This window comes from Pipra filicauda, unplaced genomic scaffold (genome assembly GCF_003945595.2).
Source record: "Pipra filicauda isolate LSUMZ 115617 unplaced genomic scaffold, ASM394559v2 scaffold74_size2892960_pilon, whole genome shotgun sequence".
Classification (NCBI taxonomy): domain Eukaryota; kingdom Metazoa; phylum Chordata; class Aves; order Passeriformes; family Pipridae; genus Pipra; species Pipra filicauda.
The window spans coordinates 1479104-1494028 of record NW_024104920.1 but is presented as its reverse complement, the minus strand read 5'-3'; the positions used below and the strand labels follow the sequence as shown (position 1 = coordinate 1494028).

Genomic DNA, 14925 nt, shown 5'->3' with positions numbered 1-14925 from the left:
TGCTGAAGAAAGATGTGTTTTATTGTGTTAACAAAATCCTTCAAAAAAAGAATACTTGATGACATGTCTTGGAGTAGGAGAGGTTCAGAACACTTGAAAATCCAGTCAAGTTGCTTAGTGACCAGATGTGTCAAATAAGAGTCCAGGGACACAGGACATCTGTGTAGGTACTGGAGAAGGGGAATCTTTTATTTAGCTATGTATTATCAAATATTGCCAGATATTCTTATTCAAGGAGATTTCTGTGCGTGAATGTTCTTCTGCAGAATATTTTTTTAACATAAAATATCCTTCGTGTAGTGATTTAGTAACGTGCTTATGGTCTCTGCAGAATGTCTTTAATACAAGTAGTGTCATGTGTTTGTTGCTACTTTTCTGATGTATTTTACAGTTTCAGCACAGGAGATTTATACCTGCAGATTTTTTGACAGGATTATTTAGCACAAATGTGACTTTTATATAAAATTTAGAAACATTTTTCTCCATTCTCTGATTTGTAGTGTGTAAGTATTTGTAGTGGGAACGTCAGAGTTCTTTGTGCAATTACTGCAAGAGATATAACAAATTGCAGCCCTTCTTGCATTGGCCAAATGACAGCCTGATGTGTTGTTGTACATAAGGGCTGCCTGTTTTCCATTATTTTTATATGCTTAATGTTCATGTTGTTAGAGTTTCAACAAGGCAGATATCTGAGCCCATGCACTTAAATTTTAAAAAAATGGGACGTGTTATAAGACTTTCGTTCTGCAAACTCGATAAGAATAATCTTTATTTTTTTGAGAATTTGAAAATCTGATTCTTGGCCTTGTGCTGTACAATTCTTGGATTTGAACTGGAGATTGTATTGATTGTGCTTCTTCTGTGGTAAAGAATTACAAAAATGTATAGAGATTTTTGTCTTCATAGCTAAATGCATGTATCTAAAGGCCAGGTAGAATAGTATCTAGGATTTCTTTTCGAGTTAAATCAAGTTGGTGAATGTTTTACAGTTTCATTTTTGGTGCAAGTTCTCTCAGTTTCTGGGTAGACTTGAGGTATTTTAAAGTGATAAGTGGTTTTGGGGAGCAGATTTCAAGCAGAAGGGGTTTATTCTGCCCTTAGCAGAGAGGGTTTGTTCTGGGAAGCAGGAATATGAATACTTTTTCAGCTTGGAAATGGAAATCAGAAGTAGAACTGCTAGTATTAGCCTCTTGATGAGAAGGACAAAAACTCCCTCCAAGTATACAACACAGCACACTGGTTTTAAATGTTCTTTTCCCTTTCTTTTTTTTTTTTTTTTGTTTCCTAATAGAAGTTGCTACTCAAAGTACATTTTACTGTTTTTCCTCTGTGAAAGCATCTAACGTGCATGGATTCCAGGGATCCACTGTTTGGCCAGAGTGACTCTCCTGCTGCCTTGCCCATCACAGTCCACCTCTTGGGCAGTTCTGCCTCCTCGGCTGTGCCGGCACGGCCACCCCAGCCACGGGCTCCCTCTGCAGAGGAGTTCCAGCTGGCAGACCAAACCAGGCAGCCTCTCTGTGAGCTGCAGCCCCCAGGAGGGCCCAGTGCACCCATGGTGAGTGTGTCTGAAAACGGGGCTGGTGGTGTGTTCACAGACGAGGGAGCCCTTTGAAGAACTCTCTTACATGCTGCTTGTTTGTTGTAGCAACAGCTGATTCAGACTTTAGCAACAAGGTGAAACTTTTCAGTGGTTCAGTTCATGCTTCAGTTTCCCCCCCTCAGGTAGGCAAATCCTTCATGGTCTTCAGCCATTACTAATAATAAACAACAACTTGTCTTTTACCATTATCAAGCCTGGATGCTGTTGTGTAGGAGATCTCATACTTCTACTGCTGCTGCATTCTCTATATTCCCTGGATAAGTCTCTGTTTTTCCTTGAGGGATTGGAACATCAGCAATAAGCTAACCCATTATATTTCACATCCACCCTCACCCCGCAATTAATTTGCTTAAAACATTGCTTTGTAATTTTAACAGCTGTTTTGTAAAAAGGTAACTCTTACCTAGAGGCCTTGGTTGGCATGTATTGTGCTGTCACTAAAGACACTTCACCCATTTAAAGTGTAATTAATCAGAAACAAGATGATCTTTTATGTTACTCTAGGTTTTGTAACATTGCTGGGAACAAGTCCTTTATAATTAACATCACAAGGAGTTACGTTTTTCAAAATTCTAGGTAATTTAATTTGTATTTTTGCAAGTCCTGGAACTTTTCTTCTATCTGCTTTTGCATGAAATACTGCCCAGAGAGGTCAGTTTCTCAGAAGTAAAGGTCAAAATTTTTACATATTATGATTAATTTTGCTAGTCTGTGAAAGGGCTTACAGTGAATCCAACTATGAATGGCTTTCAGGTTTTTCATAGTATTGTAAATTTCAAATAAATGTGTAATTCATTGTAGAATCATGTAAGGTGGTGGGTTTTTTCCTTTCCTTAATTCAGTTAAAGGGTTATTTTAAAAAGGGGGAAATAATTTTAAGAAATTGACAGTAAATAGGCAGTTTTCTTATCATGTGAAACGAAGTTAATTTATAGGCCCTAATTCCAACCAAAATGTTTCTTGTACTGGTGATAATCAAACCCAGTCATGCTGCATGATCTCCATACAAACAAGTGCCATTCCTGCTTTTGTGTGATTGCCTTACAGATGATTGTTGCCAGCCAGTCAGAAGATGGACAGGTGCTGCATGTCATTCCTTCCGCTCAGCCAGGAGTGACCCAAGTGATTATTCCTCAAGGTCGGCTTCTGGATGTGACCAGCACACAGGGTGAGTGTAACCTGTGGGACTTGAGGGTGTGAATTCCTGAGTGCATCCTGCATGATCTCTTTTTGAGCACCTTCTTTGTGTGTGTTTCCTTTCCTTAGTCAGCTGTGAGACAAAATACATCCTGAATCTGCTTTCTGATTATGAATCTGGCACACCACACACCACATTTTCTATTGGGCAAAAACCTTATGAAAGAAGAGCTATTATGTCCCCTTTCCGAAGGATATGTGATGGGTAGATTGAGATATCAAGCAGAGTTGTTTCTTGCCTTATTTAGCATTGATAAGGATGTTTATGCTGTCAGACAGCTGTACTATCAGCTTCAAATTTTCACTGTCTGTTTACTTCATTTTGAGTGAAGTAGTTAATTCATGTAGTGCAGAAAAAACAGGGTGACATTAATTCTTCTGTTCCAGAAATCACTGGTAATGATGCATCTTTTGTGAAGCCAGAACTGAATTGCCTGGTAGAAATTCAGTTCCCAGTGAAGGAAAATGAGATGTAACTTTCACTTTGTTGCAATATGATAATTGTCACATTTTAAGTATGAGGGGAGATGTACAACTAGAAGTGCAAATTTTAAGGTTTTCTCTAGAAAATGGACGTACTAAGATCTGAAAGTATTGATTATCTGCAAGCCTTACTGGATGGCAAAATACTATGTATTAGTTTGCATTCACAGAGATGAGAATGCAAAGACTGAGAACTAGGTGGTCACATTTTGTTAAACTCTCAAAGGTTTTTTAAACTTTTTTCATTCTCTCTATGAAATTCTCAAAATCCGAGCAGTAGTTAAGTGCTCCTGTGGAATGATAGCTCAAAGGTAGGACTAGAGTCCTGATGCTGGGTGGATAGAAGATTTGGGATTCAAGTCATGATCCAGCCCTTTTCACTTACAGTTGGAGTGTAGTTCCATGACCTTGCATTGAAAGGCTTGTTCCTGCCCTAATGCTCAACCTTCCCTCCCTTTCCTGCTCCTGCAGGGATAAGACCACTGTTTGGTTACAGCACAGTCTTATATTACTATAAAGCTGACTGTGAGCCTTTAGTGCTGAAACAATTGCTGCTGCTGTTTGTAAGCACTATGTTGCAATGCTGAATAGTATCTTTGTGTTGCCATTGTTCATCCTACATGGGACTCTGTGTCATAGTGTGTGAATACGTGTTCTACAATAGTGGTAGAGGGGGTTTTGGTGGGATTTTTTTGTTTTGTTTTGTTTTTTCCTAGAGACTTACTGTATAAAAGACTTTGTAGTTATTTGATCTTTAGCAGACAGTTAGGAAGACTTGTCAGTGGTTTACTATGAAGATTAAAGGGCAAGGAGAATGGCCTGTCAGCCCTTGAGTTTCTCTTGTCTGCACGTGGTGGTAATGCAGGAAATGGCACAGGCTTCAGTGTAGCTGTAGTGTCTTAAGGGGATGTCTGTGGAGGAGGAACCAGTGCTTTGAACCAGAGGGGTGGTAATCTGAGTGCACACGTACAAATCTTCTCATAGAGCTTTCTAGTGGAGTGATTTCTGTACTCTGTCAATAGCTTATCACTGTCTCTCAGGATGGGGAAAGAGGCTTTCATAACTGAAGGGCAAAAATCCTTCATCTAAAGAGACTTTGTGTTTTTTTGTTGAGACCAAAATATCGACTGTCTACTTTCGCAGCTTTCCATTATGTTTTTGTTTAACTGTACACACAGGCTTCAGTCTAACAGTAATTTTTGGCTTATGGATTCCTCCTTATTACCAAGAAAGGCTAAAACATTTGCTCTAACAGCATGTCAGATTCAATTATAAGAGGCCTGTTTTTCTTGTTTAAGTGTTCTTTACTAAGTACAAAGCGGTACCATTGCGTCATTTTTTCTTATTTTAAAAGCAGCCAGTGTGTGATTTGCAGCTGAGCAAAATAGTTGTGCAATCCTGTATGGATTCGTGGAAATGTAAAGCAGAGTAATTTACAAGTTGTTCTGATTATTTGCTTTGCTGTGGAAGGATTAATTAGCAGTAGTGTGATTACCAAAGTCCTTGAATAGAAGCAACTTTATCAAGTGTATCTGCATATGTGTGCCTGGAGTTAGAGTACTGATTCACAACTATTCAACTACTTTATCATCTGTAAAACTTCTTTCATATGTCAAAAGGCTTGCTCTTCCAAACATGAGGTTTAGTCATAGCTGCTTGTTTCCCCATTCTTTGTTCAGTTATTAACCAGAAGTCTGTTTTATTTTTGTAAAGATGCTTCGGAAGAGAACTGTGGCGATGGGAACCTGCAGACTGTGGTGGTGGCTGCTATAGCAGACAGTGCAAGCAGTTACATTCTACACCCACAGGCATCTCTCACTGTATCAAAAAAAACAACCACCAGGTAGGTTGGGAGTTAAAAGGATGAACAATCACTTCGATTCACTGTTAGCACTGTGGTTTTTTCTTGCAGTTTTGATTTTGCAATGGTTGTCACAAAATTACCGTGGAGTGGAGGTTACGAACCCTTAGTGTTAGTGAATGATGTATAGCTAACTGGGTTTTCAGGCAGCTTTTGTGTGTGCCAGAGCAGTGGAAAAAGCAATTAAAGTACCTGTATTCTATTCCCTGTATTCCAGACATAATTGGATATATTCTGACTGGAGTGCTGGTGGGCATTTAAAGTAACACAGTGCAAATTACTGAAATAACTTTCAATAAACACTGTTACTGCCAACCAAGAGTTGAATGTGATCCAGTGAGGGAACTGCAGGGAAAGTTGATGTTTGAGGGAGCAAAGTTTCTTGTAGGAGTGTACTAAAACCTATATAAACCATCCTCCCTCAAGAACAGTTGATTGTAGAGATTGATTTTTTAGATAGAGTTTTCAGTAGTTGGCATTAACTGTTGAGAGCCTGGTCTTTGTTCTCTGGATAACTTCTTTGGTTTCCTTTGGTAAAATATGAGAAAGTAGCTGGTAACAGTGTATTTTGGTGAAACACTTAGACAGACACATTGATTAACAAAGCTTCTGAAGTTAATTAGTTGTTAGGTTTTTTTAACTTGATATCCACCTGATTCTCTCCCCATGCTAAATGTTGCCTACTATTTTAATTCCTGAATACTCTGGAATTCTTTTTTGCTTTAAAAAACCCTCAAAACCTCAAACCAACCAAATAGAGCAACAGCAGCAAAAAAAAAAAACAAACAAAAAACCCAAACAAAAAAACCAAACCAAACCAAAAACAAAAAACAAGAAAAACAAATCCACAAACAAATAAACAAAACAAACAAACAAACAAAAAAAAACCAAAAAACCTATGACAACAGAAAAACTCCCAAAGAAGGTGTTTGCTCTGTGGACTGTAGGCTGGCTTTGCACTGGTTTATGCTCTTCAGAAATTGAGATGTGGAAAAGATCAGAGTCATCTCACTCCAACACAAATTATATATGTTCAAGAAACATGTAAAATGAAGAGAAACAGTTTGTGAATGGATGTTGAGAACACAGTCTGTACATGCCAGAAAAATAATCCTGGAAAGGAGGCATATTTTTATAGACAGGAGGTGATGCACCTGTTTCGGAATAATAAACATTGAGTAGGCATTGTTTCTGGCCCAGGATTTAAGGAATGGAGAAACTAGGTGTGTACTTAAAATAGTTATTGGAGTTGTTTTTCAGTAATTTATAAAATATATTAAAATGTGCAGTGTTTGATATTGGTTTTAGTCTTTAGCATTTTACCATCAGTCTGCATAAGAAAATTATCCAGACAATCAGCTGCTCTATTTCACCGTGTTTTGTCTATTGTTGTCAAGCAACAACACTAAGAATACTGAATGTTTGGAGGTCTTGAATGTAGAAAACGGTGGTTTTTTTAAATACTTACATTTATTGTAAATTATTTTAACAATGAAATAGAATATGAAGAAAAGGAAGCCCAGGTTTTTAAGGCATGTTGATACAATATCCATGGTTGGATCATATGCTCTACAGTTATACATAATACACTGATTTGATGTTACCTGTAGTTCAGACTAAATTGTTGCTTTCCTGAATGTCTGTAAAGACTTCTATTATATTTTTTTTGCTTTTTCAGGGTAATGGAAGATCCTTTTCACATCCCTCACCAGCCTTTGCCACTAAATACCCCTGCATGGGCACGCTGTCTCAGGAACTGTGAGGTGGGCCACAAAGAATTCTGACTTGGTGTTTTAGTATCTTGATCTAAGATAGTGATCCTATTGCACGAAAGGAATAATTCATAGTTGTAGAAGTTGTGTTCAAGCTTCCTGATATATAGTAGTGGTATTGCTAACACAGTTAGACACATAAAATGCTGTGGAATCCTTTTCTATTTTGAGAATGTTAGAATAACTGACCAGCAACAGCTTCTGAAGCAAAAAATGTGCTGCTGAAAACCTGATGCCTTACAGTGCTGGGAAGAATCATTGTGCACCATGTAAGGACTTGCTTTTGAACTGCAGGGCAAACTTTGCTGACCTCTGCAATTATTCATGCTAGTTTGTGTTACCACACAGAAATGAAAATCCATGTGACTGGCCAGTGTCAAGTCTGAGACTTAAAACACCTTAATGTCAATATTTTATTAAGGATTTCTGTTTTATATATTCTGTGGGTTTTTTTCTTTTTTGTCCCAGCAGGTTAGGTTACCTGTACTTGTTTTCTCTTTTGTTAAAAAGTTATTCCCCATGATGGCTTTTGACCTAAACAGAACTTTTCCTTTATTTGCATATTGTGAGGTGTCTGCAGAACTGTCCTGATGACTGGATCCTATCAACAGCTAGAATGTATCCCAAGTCACTTAAAAGGAAGGGAGGGGAGAAGGGAAGACTCTTGAGAGTTCAACTACCCCTTCCTCCTGCTACCAGACTCTTCCTGATAGATGTTTATTTCACTTTCCCTTAATACTTTTTAATAGGAAATCTTATACTCTCTAACTGCTTCATCTCTTTAGATATCTCTACCACTTGAGTTTTTTCCTATCGACTTGGCCACTGATAACTGGAAATTACCATTGCAGGGACTTAGAAATTGAATTTCTTTCTAAGTATCCACTTAGAAATAATTTTTAAATATATTAATCTCTTCCTCTTTTTATATGCTATGTATTTCATACAAATGGTACTGTCCACTCTTATATCCACTTAAATGTTAAGAGGTCAGAAACTTATTAGCAGGAATTCTTCCATGGTGGAGACACCATTTTCATAGAATCAGTCTCTTAATTCAGTTGGCCAGTTAGTTGGTAAAGTTCACTAAACTGTGTTTTTAGCACTATGTGGCACATACTTTCTTATCTTAGCATCCATATGGCTTATCTGAATCATTTATTATTGTTTTCATTTTATAGGAGGACTTGTATTATGATCTACTTTGTCTGTCTATTACAAGAAATTTCACCTGCTCTATTTAAAATTCACAGCAGCATTTATAGGAGAGATCTTATTTTTATAGAACAGGAAATAGAAATATTATCTGTTTGAAGTGTTCTGAGGACATAAACATCTGCTTCTGCTGTTCAGCAGAACTGTTGCCTGTATGCACTAATCCTCCCTGATCCACTGGAGACTGCTAGGATGTATGTACCTTTTCATGGGCACAGACTAGAGACAATGGGATTTTGGGGTGTCATTTGTCTTTCAGGTGTGACCGTCTTACATATTATTCTGTTACTAGTGACAGAATTGTGGGGTCCTGCTGGAACTTGGAGGGGTGCTGGTAAATCTGTCAACTCACAGTTCCACTCTTGCAGTTGCTTGCCAAAATAGAGACAAACAGTGCTGAGGTCTGTGTGACTTTCACAGAAGATGTCAGCAGGTGAAGCCACTGCACCCTAAAGGGCAGTGACTCCTTTGGTAGTTAGTACTGCAGGTAAACACAGAGAGTAAAAGCTACAGTTATCCAAATTAACACTAAGCTTTGTGTTTGATGTTGATTCCCTGACTACCTTGAAATGTTCAGCTGTGTCTAGACAGCATAATGCCTCTGGTACCCTGCTGCTGTTAGTTCACTCAAGGAAACTGCAGTTTTGGTCTGTGTACTTCAGTGTAAGCTTTTATGTACCTTTGCTGAGATGAGGCCAGAGGAGAGAAAAAGGAATTGCTTCTTTTTTTGGCTTGAACCTTGGAGTGAAAGGGTTGGAGAGTATCTGATTACTTCAAGGTAATTACTTTGTTAATAAAAAGTGAATTTAAAACCAGCTATTTTCAATAACCTACTTAGTTTTCAATGGTGTGATCAGAATGCATTTCCAGCATGTATCAGCATACTGAAATAAAGTGTAATTATAAATTGCATTAATTAACTCTACAAAGCTTAGTAAATTTATTTTTCTGAAGCAGATGGTCTCATTTGTTGATTTTTTTTTCCCTACTTGCAAAGCTCATAGAGAGCAGGGATCTTATGTGCTTATGATTTTCTTCTTGTCCTCCTCCTCCCCGCCACCAATTTAGGGAAGTGATCTAACTTGTGCAAAAGTAAAGCCAGAATAGGAGACAGTACCTTAACTGTTATTGCTATTTTTCTGGCACAACAGTTTTATCAGTCTTCTCATCTCCTTAGAATAAGGTCAATGTCCTATTTATAGTGACAAGTGTAAGATAACATTAAAAAAAGCCTGGTTGTGCAGTATTTATTGTGTGGAGTGGTGCTGTCATCCCTACTGTGAAAGGCAGCATCCCAGGTTTCTGTAAGGAAGGTAGTTCCGGTACTTCTCAGACTGCTTTGCTTCTCCTGGATTTTTCAGACCAAGGTTTGGACAGAAATGTTATTTATAACTTCTAAGTAAACGATTGCCAACCTCTCTAGCTCTGCACAGCTGTGTGGGTGCAGCCTGTGCAGACTTTAACTGCTGGAGCAGTGTGCTGGCAGAGCAGGGGGTGCTGAAGTGTCAGCACCTCGTGGCTCAGAGTGACTCCCATGCAGTGGACACACAGCCCTCAGTGTCTGGCCTTGCGCCCACAGCAACACCGTGCTGGCCCAGTTCATTCACACGATCTTTGTTGGTTCTTGGTTGATTTAGGTTTTGCACAGCCATTTTGGTTTTCTTAGATGACTATGAGGCAGATTTTAGGCAGGTGTCGCTAAAGTATCTGTGCGATAACAATTTTGAAGAGACACCATTGCTGCTTTTTTTGCCAGTATTACTTAAACATCTGTCTGCTCTGTCACTGAAGGTGGCAAAAGAGTTCCATCAGACTTTGGTACTCATTGGAGTGTGTTTGTCCCACAGACTGAGCTGGCAAACTACTCTGGGTGTTACTTACAGCCAGTTGCCCAACCTGTCCCTGAGCTGCATATGAACAGAAGGAAGCATGGCATTCTGAATTTGGGTGGAAAGTTCTCTGTCCCAGTAGTTTTGCTGATGGCTGGCTGGCCCTGGTAGACCAGCACTCAACCGGCTGTGATGGCACTGAGTAGCTGGATAACTACTTGGAGTCTAGTTAGATGCAGTTTTTGTGGAGTTGCCAAGATTGTAGCAGAGTTCATTGCAACCATCATCAGTTTGCACATGGCAGATCTGGTATAGTATGTTTCTGTGTAATGCTGAGAATCAAGAGTGCATTGAAGGCTGGGAGAGATAGTATGTGGGACATTCCATTCAAAGTTAGTGCACTAAGTGGGTGAGACAGTTACTGGTGGTATAAGTGGGTGTATTCTGCTCCAGTGCAGTGGAGCATGTGTGTGTTGCAGTACATGCATAGACAATTATTAGTGGTTCAGAGATTCTCTGTGGCAGTCAAGTGAAAAACTTCATCTAAGGCAAATTTGTGTAGGTGGTGACTGTACCCAAAGTGTGTACTGGGGGGAAACCACAGGAGTGAAGTTGTCCTATGGAAATCAGAGTTGGCAGTAACTGTAACTGTGTCAGGGGTTCTTGGTGTTTTTAGGGTCTTGAGTGGCTGACAAACTCCTGACCTCAGTGGAGACCGCTCTGGCGTTAGATCCTACATTAAATCTCTGTGAGGTACTAATGTGGGGACAAAAAACGTAAAACACCAAAAATCTGGGCCTATGTTCTCACCTGCCAGAGTCCCTGACTGCTTTTGTTTTCTTGTGTAATGTTCAGCAGTCAGCTGGGTGAATAATCCTATTATTTCACCTCCTTTCCATGCAGAAAATTGGGGACTCGTACCGCGGCTATTGTGTGAGTGAGACAGAATTAGAGAGTGTTCTAACGCTACACAAGCAGCAAACACAAAGTGTGTGGGGGACACGCCAGTCTCCAAGCCCAGCCAAACCCGCCACACGGTTGATGTGGAAATCTCAGTATGTCCCATATGATGGGATCCCCTTTGTCAATGCAGGTAACTAACTTTTATTTTAATAACTACTTTCAAAATTTCAACATTAGCTTCCAACTGGCCATAAAGAGGAGTCTTTATGTTGTTCCTTAGTGTTGGTAAAGTCAAGGCATAAACATAAAAAAGGAGCAGCTTGGGCATTTCTGTGACACAGTCTGAAGGAGCTTGTTTTCTGAAACAAGAGGAAACATGTTTTTTGGGTTTTTTTATGTTTTGTTGTGATTATTTCCTTTTGTCCTTTAGGAATTAGTTAAGTACTGTTTGATGGGGGTTCATGTGCTGAAATCTTTAAGGGGGAGGTCCCATCTGCTCTATTAGGACATGAAAGTGCTCATAAGGGTAAGAGCTTGTTCGCTTATTCTTGCCTAACTTGAAGATCTTTTGAAGAGTTTGTTCCTCAGGAGTCAAGAAACTATTTAAGTTGCAACCTTTAAAAAAATAAATAAACTTTAAAAAGCAACCAAACAAGATAAATATCAACATACCTCAGCAGACAGATTTTTGGGTTTTTTTTAAATGAACATGAATACTTCATAGGTTGGTAATTACATATTTAGCTCATGAATGTTATGTGTTACTAAGAGTTAATTTGGATATTAAATGAATGGGGTTTAATTGTTACATAGAGAAAATGATTGGCAGGAATGTAGGTTATGTGCTTGGGTTTTTTCTTTTCTTTTTCTTTTTTTTCCCTGAAAGTTACTGAAAAAGTGAAGTATTAGCACCAGTTTTAAAGCTTCAGCCATAAACTGTGAGGTAAAAGAAAACAAAGTCATCAAAATCTTGATTGTTATTTTTAGTGAGAATTTTGGGTAGTTGAAGCTTTTGTTAAACAAGGTGCCTATCAAACTGGTTTTGAGATTCAATTTAGCAAAGACTAGTTTAAAGCTGTTGCAGTCTTTTCAATCCTGAAATTTACATTTTGAGTTTGTATGTTAAAATGTTTGTTAATGTTTGTTTGTTAAAAACGAGACAAGATATATTTGTTATACATAATTAGATTTTTTTTCATTATTTTTTTAATGTCATTTATTACCCTGAAGCAATAAATCATTTGATATCTTACAGAAGCAGATTATGTTCCTGTTGTAATACTTAAAAAGGTTTTGGTTATGTCACTTGTGGTATAGGCAGCTGCTTGCCTGACAAATAAAAGATAACTAAACATGACGTGGAAGAAATTTGGAAAACGTTCCCTTCTTGACAGCATTAATGCTTTGCTCGTCAGCTCTTTTTTTAGAGGTCTGATTGGAAGAAGTCACTTACTTCAGGTTTAGAGCAAAGCAGCATTTGTTTAGGCCTGTCTGGTTTTGTGTGGGTATGCTGCTCTGAAACTCTGTTATTTGGCAGTTAAGATAGCTCTGACTTGCAGTTAAGAATTTATGGGACAGACTGGTCTGAAGTGTTGATTTAAGCCAGGGGGCTGGAAATGGCTGCTGACCTGCTGTCGTGGTTTAACCCCAGCTGGAAACAACCACAGAGCCACTCGTTCTTTCCTCCTGGTGGGATGGGGGAGAGGATCGAAAGGGTAGAAGTGAGAAAACTCGTGGGTTGAGATAAAGGCAGTTTAGAAGGTTAAGGAAAAGCTGGGCACACAAGCAAAGCAAAGTAAGGAATTCACTCACACCTTCCCGTCGTCAGGCGTGTGTTCAGCCATCCCTAGGAAAGCGGGGCTCTGTCACCTCTAATGCTGACTTGGAAAGACAAATACTGTACCTTTGAATGCTCGCCTCTTCCTCCTTCTTCCCCCAGCTCTGTACGCTGAACATGAGGCCCTATGGTATATTCCATACCATATTCCATGACTTTGGTCAGTTTGAGACAGCTGTCCTGGCTGTGTCCCCTCCCAGTTTCTTGTGCCCCTGAGCCTCCTTGCCTGTGGGGTGCAGTGAGAGGCAGCAAAGACCTTGACTCAGTGTAAGCCCTGCTCAGCAGTAACTAAACATCCCTGTGTTATCAGCACTGTTTTCAGCACAAATACAAAACACAGCCTCATACTGGCTACTGTGAAGAAAATTAAAACTGAGTCCCGGCCAAAACCAGCACACGTTTGATTTCAGCTGTGAATTTTCTCTGTTATTTTGGGGATTCTGCTTCTTTTATGTTTATTACCAGCATTGTGCTCCTTTGGTAATTTTCTCATCTTATGAAGTACTGGTGTTCACCAGGGCAGAATCTCATACTTTGCCTTCACATATGTTGCAGGAGTGTTACGAGGTGTAACAGGTTTGAGAAATGCCTAGTAAATGCTCTGTGTTCTTGCATGCTGTGAGAGAAGCATTTGCACTGTATTTGCTTGCTACACCTAAGCGTTCTGTCTTCTGAACAGTCCGATGGCAAACAGAAACGTTCTGTTTCAGAACTCTCATCTCTTCTGTAGTTACTGTTTTACTGTAAAAAATTCAGTTATTGCTTGAATAAATATAGAGTGAATTGCTTTCTGTTTCCAGGAAGCAGAGCCATTGTAATGGAGTGTCAATATGGGCCAAGGAGGAAAGGTTTCCAGCCCAAAAAAGCTGGTGAGCAGGAAAGCACCTCTGGCCATCTGTACAAAGCCACTTGTCCAGCAAGGTATGAATTATCTATAAAGCTGTAAGAGTGACTCAGCATCCTAAGAAAGTGTTCTTTCTGTGAGTTGGGACAGAGCACTCTTTTGGGGTGGTAGCTGATACTCTCTGCTGTAGCTCTTGTTTCATCTCCTTGGGAGCTTGAGGTTGATACTCATTTAGAGGTAAGGAGGAAATGCTGTCCTATTTGACTCAATAAGGCTGAGATCTGATAGATTGCCTGGATGCAAAGTAGCAGCACATCACTATATGAAATAGAAGTAAGAATCATTATCTACCTGAGCATTAGTGAGTTACTGTGATGTTCTTTAGCGACCATTTCGGGTCATAAAACTTTGTCATATTATTTATTGTTTTTTCTTCAGGCTTTTAATTGCATTGATATCAGTCAAGCCTAGTTTAGCACAAGTCCTGTGTGCTGAAGACGTTACAGTTCTTCCTGTTCACTGAGGAGTTTCTCCTTATCCAGCACTAATGGTTTTTTTCCTTGAGCACCCTCCTGGATGCTTGTTCAGTTTTTACTGATTTAAGAGTGTGTTTACTTCAACAGTTGTAGCTAAGTATGTATGTGCTCAATTTTGCACAGCTGGGTGAACTGCAGTCTGTTCACAAATGGTGTGTGCTTTTGCTATACTGAGGGACAGAGGGTTTTTTCTGAGGAACAAAATCACTCTGACTGAGCAGCTGCCAGACCAGACCAGAAGTGTGTCTGTATGCATCCATCTCTATTGAAGTGTCTTTAAGAATTCTACAGTTATTTTAGAGGCTCCTTCCTCCCTGCATCACTCTGCTCAAACTTCTATTCTAGTGTCTGATATGAAGATGGGGATTTTGCCTTTCCCCTCCCAAGGACAAAGTATACTGATGGAGAATTTTTTTTTATTCCCCCTGCCTTCCCCCTTGGCAGAATCTATATTAAAAAGGTTCAGAAGTTTCCAGAATACAGGGTTCCTACTGATCCTAAAATTGACAAGAAAATCATAAGAATGGAGCAGGAGAAAGCATTCAACATTCTGAAGAAGAACTTGATAGATGCTGGCGGTATCCTCAGGTGAAACTTCCACTTCTTTCTTTATTTTCACAAATGAAGCAAAAAAGAGCAATGTTTTGCTAGGTTTGCTTTATTTTTTACTGAGTCACTTATTAAGGCTTTTGATTAATATCAACAGTAAAAAAATCCCACAATGTCAGTAAGACTCCTGTGGCTCTGAAGTATTCATTTGGTAAATGCGTTAAGCACCAAGTGGTGGAACTTCAGCAGGTGTTTTCATGCAGATAGAAATAGTTGTATTATTGGAGGGTTTGAGC

General features: G+C 39.2%; 1 protein-coding gene across 8 annotated transcripts in view; it reads left to right on the top strand.

Moving 5' to 3' along the window:
• Positions 1 to 14925, top strand: part of CARF (calcium responsive transcription factor) — a 34259-nt gene that overhangs the window by 3106 nt on the left and 16228 nt on the right. For 4 of the 8 annotated variants that reach the window (XM_039389624.1, XM_039389625.1, XM_039389622.1 and 1 more), the window contains 7 exons: positions 1337 to 1558; positions 2651 to 2771; positions 4997 to 5126; positions 6823 to 6907; positions 10864 to 11053; positions 13501 to 13621; positions 14525 to 14668. In XM_039389624.1, coding sequence (XP_039245558.1) covers positions 1337 to 1558; positions 2651 to 2771; positions 4997 to 5126; positions 6823 to 6907; positions 10864 to 11053; positions 13501 to 13621; positions 14525 to 14668 — 1013 coding nt within the window. Of the gene's footprint in view, positions 1 to 1291; positions 1559 to 1648; positions 1726 to 2650; positions 2772 to 4996; positions 5127 to 6822; positions 6908 to 10863; positions 11054 to 13500; positions 13622 to 14524; positions 14669 to 14925 lie in introns of those variants that run through there. The other 4 variants (XM_027731378.2, XM_027731379.2, XM_027731380.2 and 1 more) reach the window with 3 other exon arrangements.